Source organism: Parus major, chromosome 2, assembly GCF_001522545.3.
Source record: "Parus major isolate Abel chromosome 2, Parus_major1.1, whole genome shotgun sequence".
Classification (NCBI taxonomy): Eukaryota; Metazoa; Chordata; class Aves; order Passeriformes; family Paridae; genus Parus; species Parus major.
Window position 1 is genome coordinate 38277151 of NC_031769.1, and position 22679 is coordinate 38299829.

The 22679-nt window shown below is 41.2% G+C and overlaps 1 protein-coding gene across 3 annotated transcripts in view; it reads left to right on the forward strand.

Moving 5' to 3' along the window:
* RARB (retinoic acid receptor beta) overlaps positions 1 to 22679 on the forward strand; it is a 319504-nt gene that overhangs the window by 109663 nt on the left and 187162 nt on the right. For all 3 annotated transcript variants that reach the window (XM_015618168.3, XM_033511907.1, XM_033511908.1), the window contains one exon: positions 19001 to 19501. In XM_015618168.3, the coding sequence (XP_015473654.1) occupies positions 19324 to 19501 (178 nt within the window). In that variant the 5' untranslated portion in view covers positions 19001 to 19323. The remainder of the gene's footprint in view (positions 1 to 19000; positions 19502 to 22679) is intronic.

Genomic DNA, 22679 nt, shown 5'->3' on the forward strand with positions numbered 1-22679 from the left:
TCTTTGTGTGAGAGGACCTAAACCCTCTCACAGAACAGCATGGCTGTGTGTATATGTGCACTCAGAGATAATATGGGAAGCCTGGGTGCTGTATCTTGGCTGTAGTTAGTGTGGGCAGTCGGAATGGGCTTGCAGGGCTGCTCCCACAGAAGGTGGCCACGAGGAATCTGCATCTCAGCAGAGTTCCAGTGACTGGGTGGGTGCTTTAGGGGAGGGAGGTCCTGGTGTATCGCAGGGACCCTGCTGCTTGTGGGCTGCAGCTGGGCTGGGGCACAATTGCCATTGTTCCCCCTGTGTGAGCCCTGACTGCCCTGTGTCTGCGCTGCTTTGGGCGGTCAGGAGACCAGATGTGGAAGTGCATGCTCTGCACCAACACCTCTGCTGCTTTAAGTAGGGGTCATACTATGGCTTACAGCCCTGGGTCAGCCACAGCCCACACTTCCAGCGTTGCTCCTGGGCTCTCCTGACCTGCGCAGAGGATGCTGCCAACAAAAATCTCAAAGCTGCCCGAGTTACAAGCAAAAGCATGTGCTGAAGTAGTGTCTTTTATTCAGCTGCTGGTGTTGGTTGCTGTGGTGTTTCTGTGACTCTGCCTGTTCCTTTTAATAACCATATGATAACAGTTGCAAAAAAATTCACTATAAATAGAGGAGATCATGTTAAGCAGTCACAGAAGGGTGAATATCCTGAAAAGCTGTGAGCTGGAAGTCAGTGTGCTGCTTTCAGAAGTTACTCCTCCTGAACTGTTGCCATGCACTGAGGAACACACACTAGTGTCTGTCTGTAACATTTATAGTGTATTCTTGTTTCCAGAGTGTGTTTTGTTTTCCATTAATGGGCTTTTGTATTCTCCCTGCTAATTAAATGTATGTGCTTTGCTATTTGCTATCCTTTTGATCCTAAAATGAAGCTTGTAGTGGAGAATATGCTGCTTTTACTGTTCCTTTCTGGAAAGATCAAAATACTGTTCAGAAAACCTGCAGAGTTTATTAGTCGGGTTTTTCTGGGTTGGGTTTTTTTTGGCATTGTAATCTCTGTGCTGTATTATGCTTCTTTATTTGGAAATTTATGGGGAAAATAGTTTTATTGTTCGTTAGAAGTTTAAAGGCCTATATATGTTCATTTGGTAACCTTTGATTTTTGGCAGTCACTGGAAGGATAAGGTGTTTATGTGTTTAGTGAAGAGGACCTTTATTCAAAATGCTAATTAGCCTTTGAAATCAAATAGGCTCAAAATCTTGCTAAATGTTTCAGATATGCTTACCACTCCCCCAGACTCTCTCCTTCCTCCTGCTGGATTTTCCCTGTTGTCTTTCAACATCTCTTCCTGCTCTGGTCCTTGGAAACCTCCAGCATGTGCAGCACCCCAGCGCTCAGCAGAAACCATGGATAAACTCCCCCATCCCCTTTCTTTCACAGATAAACAGAGAGCCTGAGGTGTGCACTGAAGTGGAGGCACACTTTGCCACATAGTGGTGTGCTTTTTTTTACCCTCCTGTATTTTTTTTTGCCTAAAGAAAGGAGGCCTATAAGAAGACCTAACAATGCCCTTACTGTTCTGTCAGAAACTGCCTGGCTACATCTTGTTTTATTTGGCCCTGGCTGAATGGCAGTTTCATTTATGTTTTGGGTGTTTGGCAGATATTTCATCTTTGTCAAACTTCACTTTTAACATTTGTTTAGATTACTTGTCACAACACTTTCCTTTTTATTTTCCCCCCAACTCTTAAGATTTCAGTCAGCTTGACAGTGCTTAGAAGTGGTTTCTAATATTTTTGAACTTACTTCTTAAACGTTGTCCCTTTATAGAGATGTACCAGTTAAGCTGGTTGATACATAATTTTTTTTTTGTACTTTGATGATAACGCAAGACTGTTATTTTGAGCCCCCGACTCTCCTTGATGGTGGGGTAAGGATCTCCTAAGCCCTGTGAATAATAAAGAAGAACATTACAGTGACAGTCGTAAAATCCTGAATGCATCCATTTTATTCCATCTTGCTTTGTATTTAAGACACTTTGAGCAGCTGTGTTGAGATCAGGAGCATTTTTCCCCCTGTTCTGTCTGATAGGTGATGGTATTTGCTTTTTATACCCGTGAGGAGTTGCAAGGAGCAGATCACATGAGAGCATGAGCTGGTCCCTGGATCCAAACCTGGTTCTGTTTTTTATCTGCCCATGTGATGGCTTCATTTCACAGAATTTGTTTGGAAGGCCTGCAGTAAGAGATGAGGGGGATACAAGTGAGAGGCTTCCCAGCTCTCCATCCATAGCTGTTTTTGTGCATTCAATTCCTCTTTCATCCCAAGTCTCAAGCAGTGACCCTTGCTTGGTGTTTCTGCTGTGTCCTTTGACTAGAGATAGGTGGAACTGAATGGGAGAATGTAATTTTAAATGAGGCTGAGCAGCCTTGAAGTATGATACTCACACTGTGTGTGAGTTTTATAAATGTTTTTTAATTTTCATTTTTATTGAAGTGAAAGTTTAAAAACTTGTTTAAAAAATGAAAATGAAGAAAAATAACCCCATGTAGCCTTCCCTTGTTGAGGTATTCTGTTAGAAGTGATTTCAGATGACTGATTCACTTATGCTTGTGTTATTCACAGCAATAACTTTTGGAGGATTGTCACTGTCCAGATCTGTGTGAACTGCTGCACTCTTTTGCAAAGTTTTTAAATTTAGAAGTTACATTTCTGCTCTGCAGATGCTTTGGTTTGGCAAAAGGCAGCCTACCAAAGGTGATGTGGTTGCTGAAATAATTTAGTCTAATACTTGCTCACGCTCTAGTCGTTTCCATGCTTGAGCTGACTTGCAGATGAAGACATATGGACACAGACAATGTGAATATATTAGGAAAAATTGCAAATGTTCAACCTTCTCCAGAAATCCTGGAGACAGCCGGCAGACATCAGCCAGCATGGATGAATCCCAAGTGACCCTAAAGCCAACCAGAGGTCAGTGGATGGGGCAGGCTGCCAAAGAGCCGGGGTGTCCCTGCTCCTATGGAGCTTCCTCATTAGCTGTTTGCTGTGGCCCAGTTAAGAGCATGGCAAGCAGACTGGTAATGGCTTGGTGTTTACAGAGTTTAAGTGTTTACTTGCAGATGCAAATACAGGTTTTGGACAGCTTGGGTCCATATTATTCCCCTTCTGCTTTCCTTTGGAATCTGGCATTGTATTTGCCTCCGGAGAGAATGGAGTCCTCTTGGTAGTGTTTATCTGTCAGCTGCTACTATTAATTGATGTAATTGTTTCTTTACTAATATTTACATAGGGTTTTAACATAGAAGTGACTATACAGATAATTCTAGTACAATCTTAGTAGAAAGTCAATGCCTTAATTAGAAAAACGACTTGCTACTCTTGACTTATTCAAGAATTGATTTTTTTTTTTTTTCCTGCCCTGAAAAATGTTTGCACTGAAATCTAAGGAAGTTGTTAACTAGGAAGGGTGACATTTGAAGAAGTGTATACTAGCAATTAACGTGAACAAGTAAATTTGACAAAGGAACTAATATTTGTCCTGAAGGAAACCTGAAACATTTGGTGTGGGGGGAAGGAATTTTGAAGGCATTTCTGCCTTTTCCAGGCTGCTTTCTTAAGAGTCACTGCAGTAAAGTGTGTTGAGGAAAGCAGAGCAGAAGGGACTCTTGAAGAAGGTGAGTTACATCCACTTAACTTTTCTTTTACTGTGGTGTACTAGGTACTATAACTACACAGGATCATCCAGGAAAAACGTGAGAGTTGTTTTAAAGCAGAGCAGGATATTATTTTAAACAGCAAGCTGGTGATGTTGAAACTCTGTGACTCTCAGTTCTGCTAGGGCAAACAATTTTGAGGATTAAAAACATATGGGCCATAGATAGAGAAGATATCCACAGTGCTTGGGGTATTATTTAGTGCTATTTGTATTATTTAGGCTAGCAAAAACAAACAAAAAGAAGAGAAGAAAATCTCCTGTTACAGGGCATAAGCCATCCAGTAGATGATGTGAGCTGGAAAGAAATTTTATGGGAAAGTTTTTTTCTGTAATTGCTCTCCTAGAGATTTCTTCATCCTTCCCCTAAAGCATCTGATTCTGGCTGCTGTCAAATAAGAGGTTACTGAACTAAATGTACTATTAATCTGACCCAGTATAGGAATTCCTGTGTTTCTATGTTTAAAAGCAGGCTTTGTCTGCTGAGGGTTGTCCCTCTGGAATAAACCCTCCATTGGAGGCAAGGGAAAGGAAATTGTTCAGAAGCTTTTACACTGTTGCTATGTAATTTTGTATGTTGTTTTGAAAAACCGTGTATTTTTTTTCTCCCTCCATCTCCTCTTTTATGTGTATGAATGTTTTAAATTACAAAATTTAGCTTTCCATTTGATGCATTTTCTGTTCAGTAGTACTCAGGACCATTGAGCAACATAATTATTTAGAATTATGTGCTTTTAAAAAATTGAGGGACAAAGTCTTGGTTGGCTGGTACATGGCTAAATGATGGGTTCTATTCAGAAGAATATGAGCTGGGTGCCTTCATTGCCACTGGCCAGACCTGCTAATGTTTCTGTTTCTTCTTTAAAAGTGGAGAATTTCTTAAAGGAGCGTATGTTATTATTGTGATTGTTATTAATCAGAGTTGGTGATATTCTAGTGAATCAAAAGTTCTGTCTTCACTTATTTTTGTTAAAGGTCTTTTTATTTTGCTTCAACTGAAGAGGTTCAGTGAGCAACCAACCCACCTCTGCAGTGAGGTGTGTGAAGCAGAGCTGTAATGCCAAGGAACTGTGTGCCTTTGGTTTGTTGTGTAAATCTTAAATTGGATTTCCTTATTTTTCAAAGGCTTAAGAGTGGATGTGACAGTCAGGCTATTTAACTCAGATCCTTTTAGCACGTCAGATAAAACTGCTTCATGTAGATGCCTTTCAGTTCTCCTTATTGCTTTAAAATGTGCCTTAGAGACATGAGGTACAACCGTGCTTTGTTTCACCCAGAAAAATGTGAACTTCATATAGGGAGAATGTGTTTCATTTCCTTACCATGTGTCAACAACTCGATCTTAAACCTGTATTTATCAGATGCAGAACTGGTTTTGGAGGATTATCACTGAATCAAATACTAGAGTGGAATTTATGTTCTCACTATAGCATTTCTCAACTGTTCGTATTATTCTACTTTTAAGCATTTAGTCTTTGATGCTTAGATCTGACATGCAGAGACTACATTTCTACATTCCTCTTTCTACAAGAGAATAGATATTTCTTTCATTTAAACCCCTTACACTCTCATAATAAAGACAATACACCTGATTATTTTTCTATTATTATTACTAAGGCCTGTCATTATTGTTCAAACACACGCAGGAAAAAGTTGTCATAGCTCAGACATGGTAACAGTGTAGTCAAAGCATATGACTGTGATTACAAAGTGTCTTAGAAAGGAGGAGATCTTAAGGTTTTCTTTAACACCTGGACTCCCTTTATTACTGTGGAGTGTATCTCCTCATTTCTGATGTGCATTATTAAAAAATCCTCACATGTTTTTGTCTGGCAAAAACAGGGGCAGATTGGTTGTGTGAATATGAGACCTGGTCCATGTTGTAAATGCAGCTGTTTATACAAAATAATGTTCCACAGAGTGCTTTTTCTCGATGATCTCCAGTATCTCTTCCATCTCTTGCTGTATTAGAACTCTGCATTATTTTTCTTGGAGTATTCTTTCATGTGTCATTTAGTCAGATATGTTGCTTGTAATATGTCATTGAATATTTAAGTATTCCACACAATTTAGTCACTTTCCACTTTAAATAATTTTTTATATCGGGTGAGGGGTTTTTTTTCAGCCTGTTGTCACTGTGGAACTCTGACAGTGCACTCAGGCTTGGCATTCTAGAAAGGGGGACCTTCACATCTGTCATCAAGTTAAGCATTGACTGTACCCAGCATGGTCATTTTTTTACCCACTTTCAGTTCCTTCCCCTCTCCCTCATAAACTTGGATATGCAGTGTGGAGCAACACAATTCTCTTCATCTCTCAGTGATGGACTCCACATTGGGAATTGAGAGCTGTATGGATGGAATATCTTCAATAACTGTGGCTTATGTAAAGGAGCTGACAGCCTTTAGAGACGTCACTTATTTTGAGAGATTATTTCCCTTAGCTGACATCTTGATTGTATTCTCTTGCTTATGCATAGTTTTCAAGAAACAAAATGTTTTTTTCTGCTTACTTTGGATTAGCTTTAGCATATGGTGCTCTGTGAGACCCTATATAATGGACAGTTGGCATAGGCACCATTAGCTGGAAAGAGGATGCAGTTAGGGTAATCCTGAGGGATGTACTTGAATCAATGTGTATCTTTCAGCCATCTCTGAGTGGACTACTCCATTTAGAGATTTTTTTGGCCTGATTATAATCACAAAAGACAGGAGTGGATTTTGAATGGCTTTATCTCAGTAACCGAGACTGTTTCTTTGTTTTCGGGGGTGAGTTTTCTGGTTTGTTTTGGTGGGTTTTTTTTCTTTTTGTTTTCCTTGGGGATTAATTCATTTGCTCACCTAATGTGCATCTGTTGAAGGAACTTCAGGTGCTGTTAGAAGAGTGCTCTCTGCTGTGACATGTCTGGTTTGACGTTCCCAATTCCAAGATATGCTCTACTTGGCTGCTGGTATTTGCATGGTTGAATCAGATTGTCTTATCAACCTTGGGCACCCAGCTTGGCTTTCAGGCTTCTCACTCCTCTGTGTTCTTTGTGGTGCATTGGTCTGCTGGATCCTGACTTGTGAAGGGCTGCTGTCCTGAAACTGGTGCAGGAAGGGCCTTGGTAAGATCATTCTGCTACAGTGGGGGAGCACAATTACCAGACACATAACAAACAAATGGTATGGAATGCACACCTGCCCAGCTGTCTGGCTCTGGATTTATTTTTTTTTAGACAATAAAATGCCAGAGTACCTGGCAAAGTGACTCAGCACAGCCTGGTAAGCACAGATGAAGGATGGGCTACTGCAGCAGAGATGGTGCTGTTGGTACCAGGACATGGGTCTGTGCTGGCTTATAGTCAGCATCACACTGGGCTTGTCTGCTGCCATGGGGTAAAAGTGCTGCTGGGAGCTTTGAGAGCACTGTTTCTCTTACTGGCTTACATTTACTGATGTGTGTGGGTTGGAGGTTGCAGAAATGAGCATCTTGTTGCCAAGACTGAGCATCCTTGCTGCTGTTCTCCTTGTGGTGGCTCAGAATTGGTTGGAGGCTTGTTGGAAGGAGCCCTGCCTGAACCACACTGTCTTTCCACAGGAGGAGTCATCTTCGGCACTGTTATCCAAGTTTATCATCTCTTGGGGGATTCCAAATGTTTTTGAGAGCTTTGCTCTTGACTCATGTCTCATGACCTAATTAATGCTCACAGTTACTTTCTTAAATGTTTTCAAAATTCATTATTTTACTACATTACTTTGCTAGTGAAGCTGAAAGATTAGTGATGCCAATGCATTTGGAAGCTAAATGCTGCCCTGATCAGTGTTTGATCTGGATTATGGCTGAAATGCTTAAACATGATGGCAGGTTTGGGCAGGTCTGAGTGCTGCATGGTGGTGTATCACCTGTCCCCATTCCTAAGAGTCTGCATGCAACTTCTTTCTGCACCATGAACACAAAGTAATTCAGGCTGGTTTCTCTGCCCACAGAAGTGGGAAAGTTGTCTTGCATTTACCAGTAGAAGGATTCTTTCAGAGCAGGGCTTGTTGGGACTGATTGCTGTGCAGTTAATTCACACACTTGCTTACTCTGCAAGAATACCTTTGTGTTGTATCAGAAGTCCTGCCTTGCAGACCGGCGGGCATGACACAAGTCTCCTTGAATTTTGTCAGTGCTTAGGTTCCTCTTAGTTGCTTTTGGACATGAAATGTAAGGTCATAGGTCATGTTGGTCTTTCTGACAATGTAATCCATCTGTCCAGTGCCTCTAGCAGACAATTCTGGGATATAGATCTTCTGAATGTTAGAATGTGGAAAAGATGTGCTGGTTTTGTGGTTACTGTGATTGATTATTGCACCTCTGTCCTTATGACCTGACTGATAAGGTTTTTGCAACATTTTCAGATGATTCAGAGGATGGCTCTGAGGGTGCTTACATGTGCAGTGTTATCTCAGCGTATTATTAGCATTTTGCAATTGCTTTATTGGCTCCCTGTTAAGCAAAATATTGACAATAAAAATGCTATTTTTGTTCTGTGATCCATGCTATGGCTTTGTCCCCTCCTAGTTAATGGCTGTGCTTGTTCCTAATTTTGCTACCCTATTGTTCCTGTGACAGGGAGCTACAGAGAACAGAGGTTTTAAAATAGATGTTCATAATCTCCACCAGCCCTCTGGCATATTCTGCTGACCCTCAGGGAGTCTTACTGGGAATATATTGAAACTTGTGATATCTAATAAGTGAAGGTTCAGGAGCCTGATGTAGACAGCAGAAATGTCGTCTTCTGGGTAAAGTAGGACAGAAGACTCTAATAACTCAGAGGAATTGCAGAACCTTTCAGCAAACAGACTACTAGACTTGACGTATATAACAAAAGGTGATAAATTATGTGTGTTAAGTTATTTTGTGTTAGCACAGCGTCCACACCTCCATGGTATTAAGATGATAGATGCACCTCTAGTCCAACAGACTAGTCTTCAGAACCAAAGTTCACAACCGGTGCTTGAACCCTCTTTTTCCCCCTGTTCCACTTGGATCACCGTCCTCACGTGATAAATGGGTGCAGCAGGGATGCAAACTCCTCTAGCTCAGAGGAAGCAGAACTTCCAGCTTTGTAGTGCAAAAAACTGGACTGCTAACAGATTGAACCTACCTCCTGAATATAGTGCCGTGCCTTCCAGCTCTTGGGGGATTGGGAAGTCTATGTTATTTCACAATTCAGGCACAACCTCTACAAAATCCTCTTTCAGGTTTCTCACACAACCTCCTGAATAAACATGAATACATTTTTTGAGTGAATCCACATTCTTATCCCAACAATGAGTTTAGATTACTCCAGATAGCAGAATTTTTATTTGCAGTTAAGTGGATTCTTGCAGGATCCTTCTTTGTGTGGCTTATAAAGTGAAGTGTGCCGAGCTGAAGGCAGAATCTTCTGCTTTAGTGCATGTTTCCAAATTAAACAGAAATTTACTCTCACCTTTTTTTATCTTGGTGACTGTTGCAGTCTGTTTGCTTCTTTGCACAGTGTGTGATGATCACATGCTGCACTGACCCATCAGTGCATTTCCAGGCAGCACATTTGTGCCATAGTGGGGCACAAAAGAATCTGTGTTTACTGGTTGTCCAGATACTGAACAAGATGTAGAACATTTTCTACCTCAATTTGGTGGTGAGAGCAAGTCCAATGGCAATATTTGCAGCTGTGGCTAGATATCCAGGCTGGATGAATGTGACTGCTCGGTTCCATCCTCAGTGGCACTAAAGATATCCTGCCCATGTCGAGGGAGACTACCCAAACGACCTCAGGCAGGGAGAGGATGTGGTGCTTTGTTTTATTGTGGTGGTTCTGCTAGGACTGGGACTTCTCAGGAGTATACCTCTAAGGCTGAACAGAGATGAGACTTGCTTCTGTGCTGAGACTGTCATCTCCAGCAATTCAAAAAACTAACAGCAAAGGCTAAATTGCCTGATCTTTCCCAACATAACCCTGTGGGCAATTAACATCACCTAAGTGGACGTTCAGATAACACATAGTCATCAAAACTATTGTTTTCTGCACCCACCACTCATAGAGAGCATTTGATGAGTCATTTCCTTGACTCCTGGCTTCATTGATTGAGGTTTTGAGACCAGTACCAGTAAAAGTTGTCACTGGTGTTGCATGTCTTTGTGCTCTCCTTTAAGGAAGTATCTCTTGTCATCCTGTTTCTGCAGTGCATGTTGTGACTGTAGAGTGTTGGCCTCCCAAAGAAATGTATTTTTCTGTCAAGGAACAGCCCTCCAAAGCTGCTTTTCTCTTCAGCTTCTGAGCCGATGAAGTACTCTATTCTTTTAATAACTCCCAGGCCACTGGGATCATTTACTAGGGATCTTCCATCTGTCACCAAAACAATAACATCACTTGACCCCCTCTTACTGATCTCGGAGGCCTCTTAAAAGTTATAAACAAGCAGTATAAGACCTTTTTAGTAGTTGCAGTGATGGTAAGTGCTGTATTTTCTGTTGGTCACCATGACATGTTTCTCATCAGCTGGAAGGTTAAAGATGAGCATTCTGAGAGCATGCTGGGGAGGCTTCAGATAGATTCCTCTCTCCTCCTCGCTTTAACACCACTTGGGAAGCCATTGGCATACTTGTAAATGTCTGCACATCCCATAATATTGGATGACATTACTGAACATAGGCAGCAGGATGTGGCTTTTCTTGCTTACTCAGTCTCCCTTCCCTTGGCCTCCCGTCTCTTTCCAAGAGCTCTTCTCACAAAAGCTTGCTTTGGCAGGGAATCCATGTGATGCTATCTTGTGGTGTCTTGTAGGCAAGGGTAAAGACCAATTAACTGCCAGTTAAGGAGAAGACTTCAGTGGAAGTTTCGGGTTTTTTTGCTGGGCAGGGATGTCCAGATATTCCGTTCTGAACTTAATTGGAGAAGCTACCTTTCCTTCATGGATAAGGATCACAGATAGCTGAATATGTTGTCAGTTTAAGGTTGGCCTGTGTAAATCTTCCCAAATCCTAGAAGTGTGCTGGTGCTTGTTGCAGCTTGCCTTTGTTACCTGTGATTCTTTTTCCCTTCTTTGACTTGATGATGACGGGGGAGCACAAAGGATGGGTTCCTTAGTCCTGTCAGTCATCATAGCTCATCTTTGTGGTTGACATCTTGCATAGAAGCAGCTACAAACAAAACAATCTGATTGGACACATAGGATGGTAAAGGAAAATTTGGATTGCTAAATCCAGTCCTGTTTTTCTGAACTGTAGGGAGAAACTGTTCAGGAACACAGGACACCTGCTCAAAAAATGTGGTCAGAGAACTAAAGCAATAGGCACAGCATCTTGAGTGGGAAAAGCTTTGTACTGGAGTTTCTGGTTCTGTGTAACTCCAGGGACCAACCTGCTTTTAAAGAGCTAACTACCTTATGCTGTTTAAATTGTGGATCATCTGAATTGTGTTTGAGAGAAGGGATTTGTTTTTCCTTTTGAGTTTTGTGGATGGACAGAAACAAGGAAACAGGTTTGGTCTACAGAAAAGCCCTGCAGCTTTGGTCTGGCAAATCTCTGATTTCCTAAACCTCTGTAGCACATGGGATAGTCTCTCACTAAGGATATTCTCAGTATGGAGTTACTGTTTCACATCCTTGGAAATGTTGATAAGGAACAACAGAGATGACTATGCAAGAACAGAAGTGTTGATTCCATTTAAGGAGCAATTTTAAGGATTAAGAAATAGCTTTTAAATTTGGGGAGCATAATGAGTGTACAAGTTCACTTAAACTCAGGGAGCAGGAAGCCCAGTTACCTTTCCTTTTGTTTCCATAGATGAAAGAGAATTTTTTTCTTGACTGTCCTTCAGAATTTTTCAAATGTGACAAGAGTAAGTAAGGAGTGCATTTAGTTACAAAGCAGATTGTCCTATACAGCAGCACTAAATGTATTCAAAGCCCTTTGAATTCTCTGCAGAAAACTGCAAGAGAGTCCCTTACAGAGGTGATTGAAAGCCACTGCACAGGAAATCAACTTCTCATCCTGTACATAAACATGAGCCAATTCTACTATATCTGGCTCTTGGAGCAGTACACACAGTAAATTGTTAACCCCATCACCTGACCTAGCCATTTATCTTTACTTCTCAGTATGGTTTTGGCAACTGCTGAGTAATGAAAGAAAAAACATGGAATGTAGATAGCTGTAGGGAAAAAAAAAAAAATAAAAAAGAAACAACAACCAATCCCCTGCCTGCCCCCCCCCCAAAAAAAAATCCCAACCCAGAAGCCCAACAACCCCACATCTCAGTTTCAAACAGCCCTTTAAAGCAGCAGACAACAGGAGAAGATGAGAAATTGCCTGATACAGTGGCAGGATCTTAAATATAGTTAGTACGAAACAGAATTAACATCTCTGTAGAATAACAAACATGTGAAGCATGGATTTTCAATCCTTCACACCTCTTGGTTGTGCTAGCACAAATAAATTAATAACTCCCCTGAACCTTTGCGGAACAAATAACCATAGTGCCTTTCAGGTTTTGAAATGTAAGCTCTGTGTGTTTTTAATGTTAGTTGTTATACATGAAGGTTGGCTGAAATAGGTTATTCTGCTTATGGAGTATTGTTCCCATATGAGGATTCAAGCTATGTACTCACAGCTGCTGCTCTCCAACATGGACTCTCAGTTCCACTAAAATCAATAGTTGGCACAGCAGGGTACTGTTGTATGGTGTGTAAATAAATGGGTGTCATTGTGTCTCACTTTTTTTTTCCCTTTTCCCCTTTCAGATTTAGATTTGCTCTTTCTCAGGCATACATCAGTGTGTGTTTGCAATGCAGGCAATTCGAAGCATAGCTGCTTAGGGAGAAAGAAGCTTTCCCCCCCCCCTCCTTTTTATACTTCCCAATAGGATTTTAGAATAAACAGCAATTGCATTAATTATATTAATTATCTCTTAACAATGTCAGGGGGGAAAAACCCCAAATAAAACAGAAACCCATTTTGCAAGTGTCAGCTTTATGACAAAAAGGAATTCACAGTCCCCCAGCAGACAGCTATCTTGCATACCAAGATGCAGGAAAAGTGTCATAGTAAGAGTGTCTAATTCTGTTACAACCGTTTATCTTCCCTCTTTCCATAAGTCTTGCACTTATATTTGAAAATATGTGACAATTGTGGTTATGGGATGTAAGAGCTACAGATCTGCTTTTCAATAAACTGACTTTGAAGTTCTGTTTCTTGCATTTTCTTTCTTCTTCATGCATCTGGTCATATAGAGTGGTTTACTTTTTTTGGCTGCAGACTTGGCAGATACAAAATGCAGATGTTGTTCTTCTGACTTAAGCTGCTATTTTAAGCTTTTTGGCCAGCGGTTGGAAATTTTAGGTTCGGTTGTTTATTTGCTTATCATCAAAGTGGTTTTTGTCATATAATTCATATATGAGTATTAGCTTTCTGTGTTTACTTTCAGAGTTTGAGATTAAGAGCAAGGTCTTTTTTTCCCCCCCCTTTACTTTTTTTAAGCCAGCATGCTCTTTTGATTAATAATACACTAGAATATGTTATCCTTCAAAGAGCTTTTATTTGCAAAGAAACACCCCCCCCCCAAAAAAAAATACCCAACCACAAAACCAAGACCAACCCTCACATTGTGCTGCAGTGCTTTCCCTTTAAGAAAACCATATCTCTCTCCAGATGCCTGCATCTCTTTGATACAAAAGGGTACACTAAGTTCCATCTATAAACAGAATCCACTAATTAAGAGTAATTGCTTCGGAGATTGGTACAGACTATTCAGCATCAGATGCATGTTCCTCTCAGATATCCATTAGCCTCTAATAAGATAATGCAGATGTGCCAGTCTGTTTCCTGTTTCCTTCTATTGTACCTTTATTGCCGTATATGGACCAATGGGATGGGCTGAACAATAAGTGGATGTCCTTTTGCTCCCAGAGCCCTTCTCAAAGGAATGTTTGTTATTAGATTGCTTTTTCTGTTTAGTTTCACATCACTATGCTAATAAAGGAAACATAACACTCCAAAGGCTTTTTTTTTTTTTTTTTTTTTTTTTTTACTTCTGCCACGGTAACTAGTTTATTGTTTAATTAAATCTTGTTGGATGACCATGAAAACAAAAATGCAACATCTCACAGACAGTGAGAACTGGTGCAGAACGGAATACAGCCTCTTTATGAAATAAAAGTTTCCATGCGTTTTTAAGAGTTTAAAGGCAGTGTGGTTATCATGTTACTGGATCTGACTGATTTACACTTGAGTCGTGCTAAATCTGCTGAATTATTCAGTACTGCTGAATGCAACACCATCAGCTAGCATAATAGAAAGCATATGCATAATCAGGGATTTCAATACAAACTGTACATTAAATACAGTAAGGGCTCTCAAAATTTGACTTGTTTTGAAAACAGCATTAGAATATGTCTTGAAGCCAGCTCTGTCCCTTGGGAAAAACAGGTAATATATTGTTGAAAGGTTTTATATGTAAAATTTCTCTGAAATTGTTTTTGTTGCTCTGAGAAGAGCAACTTGCCTCTCTGGTCTTACTGCCCAGGCTGCCCTCCCAGTCCAGAGGTTCCTGTTTTAGCCTAAGATTTAAGGGAGGGGCGGGGGTTTGGCCTTGGCAGGAAAATGGGAAATGAACTTAGAAGAGACTTCCTCTGTGACCCTGGAAACTTCGGGGACAGCAATGCTGCAGACCGAGGGCTTGGAGAAGCAAATTCCCAAGCGCCTGGCTCTGTGCAGAATGTGTCCTCGTGTTGGGGTGCCTCTTCTGCATTCCTCTTTTTGTCCCCCAGTTGTAAAGGAAAAGCAACAGCAGTTTGCTATGACAGAAGGGTTTAGGGATGGCAGATTTAGCTTAGAAGTTTTCTGGATGCTACATCATGGATATCTTAAAATGACTGCTGAATTTCAAACACTGCCATAGGTAGGGTGGAACTCCTCACTGACCTTTTCAGAAATGAGGGAAGGAAGCAAAGACAAAAATCCTGCTTTACTTGCAATGCTGACAACTTAATTCCCTGATATGTCTAGTGAGAGGGGAGGAAGAGGAATGTGGAATTGGGGTGTTGCTAGCAAAAGGGAGGACAGAGCGTAACCTTCCTACTGACACAGAAGAATTGGCCAAGCCTCCTGCCTTGGCTTCTTGCCTGTCCAGCTGTTGATGTGCATCAAAGTCACCTGTAACAGCAAAGGGATTTTAGGAATTCTAATAAATCTTATTCAAGTAAAAAATTCAGAAGGATGAGTTATGTTACAGTAATACCAAATATTGTTACCAAATGGAAGCTAAATAGCAATATAATAAATTAGGCTCAATACATTTAATACATTTTAGGAGAACTGACAGATGTCTGAAGAGCAAAGCTGTTTTCTGTAGTCAAGCCTTTGCAAAATGCATGGGAAATTAAGAGACAATAAGAAAAGTTGGGTTACTGTTTATCCAGTAAAATTTGAAGCTTCTATGTGAAAAATCTGTAGTTCTAAATTTCTGCTCAGCTGCACAAACACTGCGAAGAATTGTGGAAGAGGCAGATACACCTGCTGCATTAACTGCAGCTGATAAATATTCTTCTCTGCACTAGAGCTACTGTAGCCTCCTTCCCCTGTGGCCATCTGCTTTATCACTGAAGTCAAGTCAATAAAAGACCTGTAAAAACCAAAAAGGAGGAGGCATATGCTCTGTCAAAGAGTCATTGGCCGCTGTTCAATGCAAAGTAGTGCACTATGTGATCATCCCTTGGTGAACCTTCAAAGGAACTTTTCCCTATGATCCTTTTCCATACTGCTTGTACTGAGGGCCTTGTACTCATGAGCAGTCACTAAGCAGAAGTGTATGGAAGAGCATTTTTATCGTATGCTGAGGAGATCCTCTGAAGTGCCTTGGTGGCAGCCATTTGCTGAAAATTTTGCCTTCTGCCTCCTGGGCAGTAATCCATGCAGTTGGATCACATGAATGGTGGTCATCCACCATCAAGGTGACACTGCAGTCAGTTTGGCGTGCTCCTTCTTGGTCAATCCTCAGCTGTGGTAGCTGGCTCTTCTTCCTGACCCCTTTAGGGTAAGCTCATCAACTTTTTGGTGGGGTATTTACCATAGCAAGTGACTACAAAGGAAAATCTTCACAAAGCTGACACCCGTACAGTGTTTTGAGCTGTGGTACGGGTTTAGTTAGGCAAAAGAGATGTTTTCACGTTGGAATCACGTGCAAGCCTGGACATCTGTGGCTGATGTCCAGTGCTAGGTCCTCATCAGTGAGTTCAGGGATGTGAATGTGTCCGTCTGGTGATACATTAGTGAAATGGGTCATGGGAGTTGTGCCATGGAACTGGTGTGAATGGGAAAACTGATGGTTGGGTTTCCTGTTCTGCAGCAGTTTCTACTTTGGGATGTCCTCTGCTGTGCAGCGATGAAGGTGATGGGTCTGTAACCTCTTTTAGCAGAGCTGGTGACCTGAGGTACCTTGAGTGGTACTTGCTTCTTTACAAGAAGCTGGAGTTGCTGATATGTAGCTGTCTGCCTACAATATGCTCCTTGACCATCTCATCTGAGCACAACCTGGTGCTCCCAAGGGACACAGCTTGGAGTCAAATGATACACTGTTTAGGGTATCATGATTTTTACACTGTCTTCTCTCTCTGCCTATGGAAAGTAAATTTATGAAGAGATCTGAAGAGGAACAAGTTCTGAATGCTTATTTCCAGCACAGCTATCTGCAGGAAATTTCTGGCCACGAGTGGTGAAAGGAAGGTGATTTTTGAGTAAAGCAAGAAAACCTTAATTTCATGTAGTAATTTCAGTTTATAATTTCATCTCATGAAAAACTATAAGCATGCAAAACTATATGATTATAACCTGGTTTTGGCACTGTTAAATATATGTATTTGTGTACTGAGGAGCTGTAACACTGCTGTGTTCTGTCATCACCAGCTCCATCACAGATCATGTTCCTTCAGCAATGAAGAAGTGACCAAAGAATTTTTCCTGACTGGCTTTTTACCCACTCTAAACTCCTGAAGGAGTTGCTTTTTTCTGAATGCTTTTCACTTAAATATGCAAATATATCTGATGTGGTTCTGGGAACATTTTTAAGTAATGATGAGCTCTGCATTTTTCTGGCTAATAGAAATATAATTGAAGGTATTAGATAGTTTTATAAGATGTATTTTGTTTCCAAAGCTGTACATGATTTAAAAATAGATGACCTTGTTCTGTGTTTAATTTAATGCACACAGTTTTAGGGCTGGTATTCATCAGCATCCCTCTCCTGTTCTTTTTTTTTGCAAACACTTAGAAGTGTGGTATTTTTGCCGGCTTTTGTGGAATTGCTTTATAAAACTTCGCATGTTCCTTTGATACTTGACATTCCTTGGCTCTTAAGCTTTGTAAAGCCTTAGCTAGGTAAAACAGCCAGCAGCGATGGTTCATCTCGTTTTGCGTTGTTAGTGAGTCAATGTATTTTAGCTGCTGGGGCTCTCTCAAAAGATCTGCCTGGTTTCCTTGGTCTCCAGGCATATGGGCCTCGAGCTCAGCTTGGCCAGCAGCTGTGCCTTCACTTGCTGTATCCCCTTCTTACAGCCTCATCTCTGCATAGGTTTGCCTCCATTAGCATTAAAGGCATTTTGTGCATAATTTACGCAGTTATCAAATACTTAGAAGCTACATTTCAGTTATCCCCAAGCAGGCTGCACTCAGCAGAAGCTGCTGTCTGACAACATGCACAGCTGGTAACCTTTGCTGGTATTCCACACAGAGCAGAAACACTCTGCTGCTCTCTGACAGGCAAACATATGCATCCGAGTTGGGTTTTTTTCTTTTTTCTCCTTGCTCATTTGAATTCCTACCGACAACTGGTGAGCTGAGCAGCAGCAGCAGTGATAAGTCAGTATTGCCTTGTCACAGTTTTCCTCCTCTGGCGTCAGTTTTGCTTTGTGACCTTGACACGTCATTTCACCGCTCCTTTATTTTCCCACCCAAAAATCTTCTTGCCTTTGGTTTCAGGCTATAATTTCAAAGAATTACAGACAAAAGTGCTATATAGCGGTGCATGTGGTTACTGATCACTGACTGTGGCAGATGCAAGAGTGTAGTACATTGTCCCAGGTACAAAAGCTTTAGGCAGCATGGACAGCCTTACCTTTGGGTGGTTGAGCTTGCTCTGTGGCTCCTACTGTCTTCCTTCTACAGTGCATGTTGGAGGTGATGAATAAACTCCTCGTGCAGGATGAGCTTAGGAATTGGCTGCAGCACTCACTGGCTTTTCCTGGAGCTCTGCATGAGTGGCTACAGGAGCAGTGTTTGCAGTACAGAGCAGTTGCAGCCTTCCCAGTACTGTATCTCTCAAGACACCTGTACAGCTTCCTGCTGTTGCACCAGCAGGTTGATCCAGACACCACCAGCCATTTGCTGTATATAGACTTGAGCTGCTATGGCAGGAGCAAATTTAATGGGAATATCACATGAAGTGTCCTGTGCTCAGCCTGAGGCTTTTGGTACAGAGCCTGAAAAAATGAGGATGCCTTGAAAGGTGGCAGCTGTTTGGGTGAAACACTGAGGAAGGTGTGTGGAGCTCTGGATGACTTTGATGATGGTGAGCATGAGAGCAAACAAGCTCCCTAGCAGAGCACAGGAGCAGTGTATTGCAGTGTATTGACTCATGTCACTCACTCACCCAGATTATGAAATTATGGGTGCTTGTTTGTTAGGGCAGTTCCTCCTACCCCTGCAAAAAAAAAAAAAAAGAAAAACGAGAAAACCATTAGTGAGGTGTCTCCTAAGGGATAATAAACTAATTTTTTTTGTGAAAACAGTCATTATTAAAGTAATTACTGTTTTTACAGGCCAACTCAAAATCACCCTCAGATGCATGCCACAGTGCCTTGCCTGAGCCATGGCACTGAAGGGAGTTGAGAGCCTCCGCAGTGCCAATCTTTTGTAGCTTTTAAGGGGACACTGAAAGCTTTCATACACAGGGCAATTTTTCAGAAGCTGATTTTTTTTCTCCTCTGGCATCAATATTTCAGGTAATTATTGATGCATTGCTTTTAAATCTGGCAGTTTTCACAACAAGACTATGTAACACCAGAAATAGCTTTTGGTGTTGCCCATTGTGCAGGAAAATCAATTTAATGGGTGTTCTGCTGTTGGCTTCAGTAGCAGGGTGAGAGTTTTACCCCTAGGTAAATATCAAGCTGGCTTCATGGGATACTGATAAATAAATTGTAACGTAACAAAAGTAACAATGAGGAAAAAAAGCTTCTTCTATGTGCATATTTTAAAAATATGTATATTCTAATCAATATATTTATTGTTTTCTTCCCCCAGACTGTGTCAGTATCCATCTGTAGAGAGCAACTGTGCTCCCAGAGAAACATTTGCATAAGCAACTGAACTGCACCCTGATACCAGAGCAAGAAGACTTTCTATCCACAGTCTGCAGAGCAAGGATGTCCTAGAAGAGAGAGCAGTAGGAAGCAGAGATGAAATACAGGATGGACGTGATCTAGTGAATTACCTTTTCATCATCAGGCAGTCCAGCTTAAGCTGTACCTTCAGGCTTGACAGCCCTCGTCATTCATAATTTGAGGTATCTAATTTGCCGGCCTGGAGTGATGCAACATAATATTTGTCCACTGTGAGGTGTTAACATGACAACCAGCAGCCGCACATGTCCCGTACCGGCCGTGAATGGACATATGACTCACTATCCAGCAGCACCATACCCCTTACTTTTTCCTCCAGTCATTGGTGGACTGTCACTGCCCTCCCTCCATGGACTCCGGAGTCACCCACCAACTAGTGGATGCAGCACCCCATCACCTGCAAGTAAGTGCTTGGTATTAATACCCTTTATTGATCAGCTCTCCTCTAATAAAGACTGATTGTCTTCATTCTGAAATTATACCAAGAGTAGTGATTGCTGTTGTTCATCTGTGATGCATTTTACTTGGGCAAAGAGCATACATTTGCTTTGAAATACCGTTTTCAACTTTTCTTGTTTTTATAAAAATAAACAGGCAACTGTATGGCATGCCAAAGCTATGGAAACCAAGAGAGACAAAACCATTTTGGTATAACCTGCATTAATATATTAACTGCAGGATCCAGGGTTGCTTTTAAAGAAAAATTGACCTTTTTGTAATCATGAGTGGTGATGATTCCTCAGTATAAAATTCCCTGAAGTTGCACAGTTATTAAAACTGCCTTAGTTTTCTTCCATAAGTAACTGTTTTCTTCATGTGCTGCTTCTGAAGAGCAGCCCAGTGGACAGCTGCTAGCGTGAGCTGCCTGTGGCTGCAGGATGAGCCCTTGAGTCTGTGGTTGAGTTTCTGTTGTGGTTTAACCCCAGACAGCAACCAACTATTGCACACCTGCTGTCTCACACCTCCTTTCCCCCACAGTGGGATGAGCAAGAGTATTGAGGAGAAAAAGAGTCAAACCCATGGTTTGAGATAAGAACAAGTTAATGTTGAAATAAGATATAAGAATAGTTGTAATCAAAAGGGAGGCAATAAAAAGAGAGAAGTAAAACCCAGGAGAGACAAGAGATGCTCACTACTGTGGCTCACCACCTGCTGACAGATGCCCAGCCATGAGTTGCCATGGCAACTCCCCCCCCTTTATATATTGGGGATAGCATTTTACCTTGTGGATATCCCTTGGGCCTGTTTGCGTCAGCTGTCCTGGCTGTGCTCCCTCCCAGTTCCTTGTGCACCTCCTCACTGTTAGAGCACGGAAAACTGAAAAGCCCTTGACTTAGAGTAAACACCACTTAACACAGTGATGCTTTAGTTATTGCTATCAACATTATTCTCATACTCAATCCCAAAACCACAGCACTCTACCTGCTTCTAGGGAGAAAATTAACTCTCCCAGCCGAAACCACAACACTTCTACATGCAGCACTGCTGAGTGTATTAGCTGGGCAAAGCTTTTTCTTTGCCTTATGACAAGCATGCTCTCTGCTTGGTCTTTGTTTTGTATGTGTTTAAGTGGCTCCAAACAAAGCTCTCCCGGGTATAAACTTTTTAAGTAGGGTCACTTAGACAAGATACATCTCTGGAGGTCTTTGCAGTGGGTGACTGATATATTTATTACCCAGGAAACCCAGATGTATACATCTGATGCTTTGCAGTTCAGTTGAAGGTTCTTGTCTAATGTTCAGTTGTTGAAGGTGCTTGTCTAAATACATTTCTGCCACTGTTGGATGTGAGAAGTCTTGACTAAACAGCACATGTGTGGAACAATGTACTTTGTACTACAAGAAAAGGAGACTTGTTATAGAAGTGTCCCTGGTACATCTTTCAGAGAATTGTTTACAGAAATCTCACAAAGTTTCAGCTCCAAACTTCAACGGGAAATCACACTGAAGACAGTACTTGTGAAGAGTAAAGCTGTAGGTTTTGTGCTGCTTGATGCTAATTCTGGCTTCATGTCTCACATACACATACTGGAATGCTGGGCAGTCTTGAAATAAATTAGTGGGAGGGGGGTTGTTTTTTTGTTTTTTTGCATTTGTGTGGACAGTTTTCATCCAGTCACATATGCGAAGAAGTATAATTGGGTCAGGTTTTTATTTGCCCTGTTCTATTGCAGGGTGTTTGTCTTTATTTGAGATGAAAAACAAGACAGCCATAAGGTCTACAAGTAACTTCAATTTTCCAATCCTATCAGAAAATATCCTGGATTACCATCCTGAATTTATCCCTCACTACTTCAGGAATACTCACCTGTTGAAGAAATAGTTTTATTAGTTAATGGAAATATTTTATGAGGCATAGATTAGTAAATACCAAAATTATATGATCAGCAATGCAGAGTTTTTCTTTTCTATTAATTATTCCTGTGGAATTAAGACTGTGTTGCTGATGCATTATTAATGATTAATAAATCAGTCAATGCTCAGCCTCTCAGAAAAGTAATGCTTAGTATGAATTTCTGTTAATATGCAAAGTAAGCGGCTACTTCTGAATCCTGGGGTTTGTGTCTTTCTGCCCTGGTCCCAGTGTTTTCAGGTCAGTGTTTTTGTTGAGGTGCTTTGCAGCTCTGGCTCTCTGTGACTGAGCACAAAAGCGCGGCAGCCGTTGTGCGTAGCTCAAGGCAATAGTGTTTGCAAATACCAGCTAAAATTGGCAAGATAGGAAGGAGGATGACTTGAATGAAAATTTTTATTGAGATACAGTCCACTGTAGGATGACTTTTCTGGTTTGTACTACTCTGTTTTCATATCTGTAGTGTCAACACTCTGTCTGCAGACTTCTGATTCTGGGGCTTGAGGTTTATATGGCAGGATTTATAGAGACAAGTTCTCTTTATCTTCCAGATTCTTTTAATTCACATAAAATCCAATAGAAATTATTTTACATAACAGGAATGTTATAAAGATCTCTTTAATCTTTTTAAAACAGTGTGCTTCAACAGCTTTTGTTCAAAGTTATCTCCATTTGAGGTTTAGTATTAGCGTCTTGTTTTATTTTGTTCTATCTTGGTTTTAGACTTTTAATGATGGCAGAATAACCTTATATCAGGTTGCACTAAGTTATCTTAATCTACAGCTGGAGCAGGTATCTCCAGTCCCATTAAACAGACAACAGTACATCTTAGACACATGAACTGTGTGAGCACAAGGGGCTTGCCATAAATGCTCAGGATGGAGTGATTTAGTTTCATTGATGTTAATAATGCTGTTACCTCTGTGACCTGTGACTCAGCTTCTGTTTTTATACTGAGATACATAGTGCAAAATACTTAATAATTGGAGGTCTGGTCGCAGTGCTGGAGAGGTCAGAGGATGAAAAAAACCCACTTTTACGGGTGCGTGAACGATGCATTAGCACCGAACGAGACCACGGTCAAGGAGATCGTTACTTTTGTGGAGTCAGATTGATTTACCTACTGCTGTGTTACCCCGTGGAGCACAGAGCAGACATCTTCACTCCTGAAGGCATGCAGGCTTCCCTGGCCACGTTAATGAATGAGGAGTTTCTTCTGCACAGCAGAGATG